The following is a 3,181-nucleotide window of genomic DNA, read 5'->3' as shown; positions in this document are numbered from 1 at the left end:
ATACATCGCTCATAAATATAAACTCACTAAAGTGTTTTATGACACACATAAAAAACAAGTAAAAAATTAATTCTTGTTTCATTTTAATTAAAATATATATAAAAATATGATATAAATATTAAATAAGAATGACAAATATATAAATGCAACAATAAAATTGAAAGGAAAATTTTTATTAAATCAGAATAGAAAAACTGTGCAAAAAGAAAAAGACAAGAAATGGAGAACAGGTCCTTTTTTATTGTTTTGTTAAAAAAAAATAATAGGGCTGTTATTTAACCTTGATTCTAAATTCTTCTGGCAAATGTTTACAATTTTAACTACAAACCAGTGGTGATAACTTCTTAAAAATTAATCTTGTGGTATACTTGATAACTATATACATGTGTTACCATAAATAAAAAAAATAAACAGTTGAAAAGACTCAACAAAAATACTTCAGTCGATACACAGCACAAAGGGTGCCACATAATAAAAAGATAAATCTTACAGTAAAAAAAGAAAAAACAAACTTGAAATGATGACGATAGTTGCCATGAGAAGATAAAAGCAAAGTTCTGTCTTGTTGGAATGTGTACCCTGTTGAGAGTGAATTCAAATGAAAATGAAATGGTTACTTTTTCAAAAAATTCCTGTGGGCGAATGGGTGGGAAGCCTGGTCTGCCTTCACTAACCTCCACTCCATATCAAAGCTATAATTCAGCTACAGGGGGGTGTGGGCGTCATCCCCGCGTCACAATCTTCCCAATTTGAATCTTTAAACTGGTTTTTAAATTAGCCTCTCTCTAATCAAGAATTATTTAACAAGGTATCGGCTACCACAGTCATTTAAGATAAAATGTGATTAGGATGTTGTAATAAATTATTATCATGTTATCTAATCTAAATTTTAAATGGTTATAATTTAAATTCAAATCAAAGTCGAATGCAAATTACTTTAAGGAAAAATTAATTTGGGCACAGACATCCACATGTGCTTATTAGTACTGTTAGACCAAAACTAAAAACTTTTTAGTATAATGAAATTTCTACTACGGTTACGAAACATAAAAAAACTTTGATTTTTTTCCATTAAGTACATGTACTGTTCTATGAGCCAAAAGGAATATTACAATGAACTATAAAATGTTTTTCAACTAGAAGGTATTTGTTTTATATCACATTGTTTTGTTAAAAGTCCTTCTTCTCAATTTCTTTATTACATCTATGCTTCACTCATCTTCAGGATGAACCATCTTTTCAGAAGTTACATAGTCCTTTCAGATTTTATCGACATTAGAATACTTTGTCTTAAATTAAATATTTTATAATGTACACTACTACTTGTCTATTTCGTTTTCACTCTAAAAAAAAAGAAAAATTAAAATAAAATACCCAAGCAGAGTATTTTTATTTATTTAATACCAGATCAGCCTGGTATGGGCCTTACATGGTTAACATAAGAGGTTCATTTTTTTTTAACAACTGATTATGGAGGGCGGGTATAGTCTCATACAAAAGGCACCCCTAACTATATATAACATTATAAATTAAAAAAATTAACATAAAATAAATAGATTAAAATAATAATTCTTAGTAAAAGATAAAAGTAAAGTTAATAACAAAAAGAGTACTGGGAGTGGAACTTCATGAACCTTTTTTTTATGTTATCGTTTATTATCTCTATTTGTAATTCCCGATGATATCAGCTGTTTCTTACAAACCAAGGAGCATCCACTAAGTAGTGTACATAATGAAATACATAATTTAAGACAAAGTATTCTAATACAGGTAAAATTCTAAAGGTCTATCTAACTACTGAAAATATGGTTCAACCGGAAGATGGGAGAAGAGCTATAAAATGATGATAGAGGAGTATGGATGTAAAAAAAAAAAAAAAAAATATTAAAAAGAAGTACTATTCACAATACTACCTTGTAAATAAAATCATCCAATTTACACATTTACATAAATTAAATGCATTTTTAAAATTAATAAGCCATCAAGTTCAATGAATTTTACCCAAAAGTGGAATTAAAAATCATTTTAGCAAAAATTCTTGAACTAAAAATTAAATATCAACTTTAAGAATAGCCCTAAAAACTTGAGAATAGAATGAGAAATCATGACATTTTTTTTCACATCAATTATTTGGAAAAAGGAGAGTTTTAAACGAAAAAATTTAGTAAAATTTAAAAATAATAAAATATCCAATGGAGTGCTGAGACCAGAGTTTTATGCTAGGACATATTCAGCCTGTATATTTTACCACTGTTTGTTTTTGACCATTTTCCCCAAACAATTTCAAAACTAGTACAGTTGGGAACAAGTAAAGCCATTTTTATTTTTCAAATCAGTCAGTTTCCCCTTTTCAAATTTTCTTGTTCATACTTTAATATGTTTTAGTAGTCTGATAAAAAAAATATATATTTTTTTTAACAATAAAAATTTATTTTTATCTTAACTCAAATTAATTTTAATTTAAAAATCTTTGATGAAACAGTGGGGATTATAAAATAAATATTATGTTTTGTACTTTGTTTTTCCAGTGATAAAAATCATTCTGGACATACTCTATTCCCTATTGTAATAAAGTAACTTTAAAAACCAATCTAATAAATGCAAAACTTCATACCAATATTAATGCTGAGTTCACTGGTTGTCTTCCTCAGATTTCTTTGAAAGTGCCTTACTGGAGTTTCTTCAACTTCCAGAAGATTTCCGTTGGATCTAAAAATTATTTAGATATTAATCATTTAAGTTGATACAAGATGAAACATATATATATATATATTTTTATTTACAGTTAAACAAGAAACATTGTAATATAGAGGTCAATGGAATTTAGTGATAGAAGAGTTTGGAAAAGGAAACATTTTAAAATAAAATACAATTTACTTTTATTCAAATGGTTCTTGATTGTAGTCTTGGACATTTACAAACCTCTGCAATGTAATTTTATCAATAAAAAACCGAATAATTATGAAGAGTAATTGTGCCTTTGAAAAATCAGTATAAGTTGTTAAAAATACAGTTGTCATCGAGTTAGCAAAAAATCTGTTATATCGAGGTTTGCTGAATGGCTCAAAATTCTGAGGTTTGGAAACTTTTTATCCAACCTTAAAAAAATTATTCAACACAAAAAAATTAAATATTATAGTTTTTAAAAGGTAGCTTATAAATGTGTATGTATATGATGATA

General features: G+C 26.8%; 1 protein-coding gene across 1 annotated transcript in view; it reads right to left on the bottom strand.

The window, feature by feature from the left end:
* LOC136797314 (protein cordon-bleu) overlaps positions 1-3,181 on the bottom strand; it is a gene marked incomplete at its 5' end in the record, with an annotated part of 16,812 nt that overhangs the window by 3,920 nt on the left and 9,711 nt on the right. Inside the window, 1 exon segment of the mRNA XM_067053556.1 lies at positions 2,615-2,709. Within this exon segment, the coding sequence (XP_066909657.1) occupies positions 2,615-2,709 (95 nt within the window).

This window comes from Halyomorpha halys, unplaced genomic scaffold (assembly GCF_000696795.3).
Source record: "Halyomorpha halys isolate HHAL.00 unplaced genomic scaffold, Hhal_1.1 Scaffold1493.1, whole genome shotgun sequence".
In the NCBI taxonomy this organism is placed as follows: domain Eukaryota; kingdom Metazoa; phylum Arthropoda; class Insecta; order Hemiptera; family Pentatomidae; genus Halyomorpha; species Halyomorpha halys.
The sequence above is the reverse complement of the archived record's forward strand: the minus strand, read 5'-3'. Positions and strand labels throughout refer to the sequence as shown.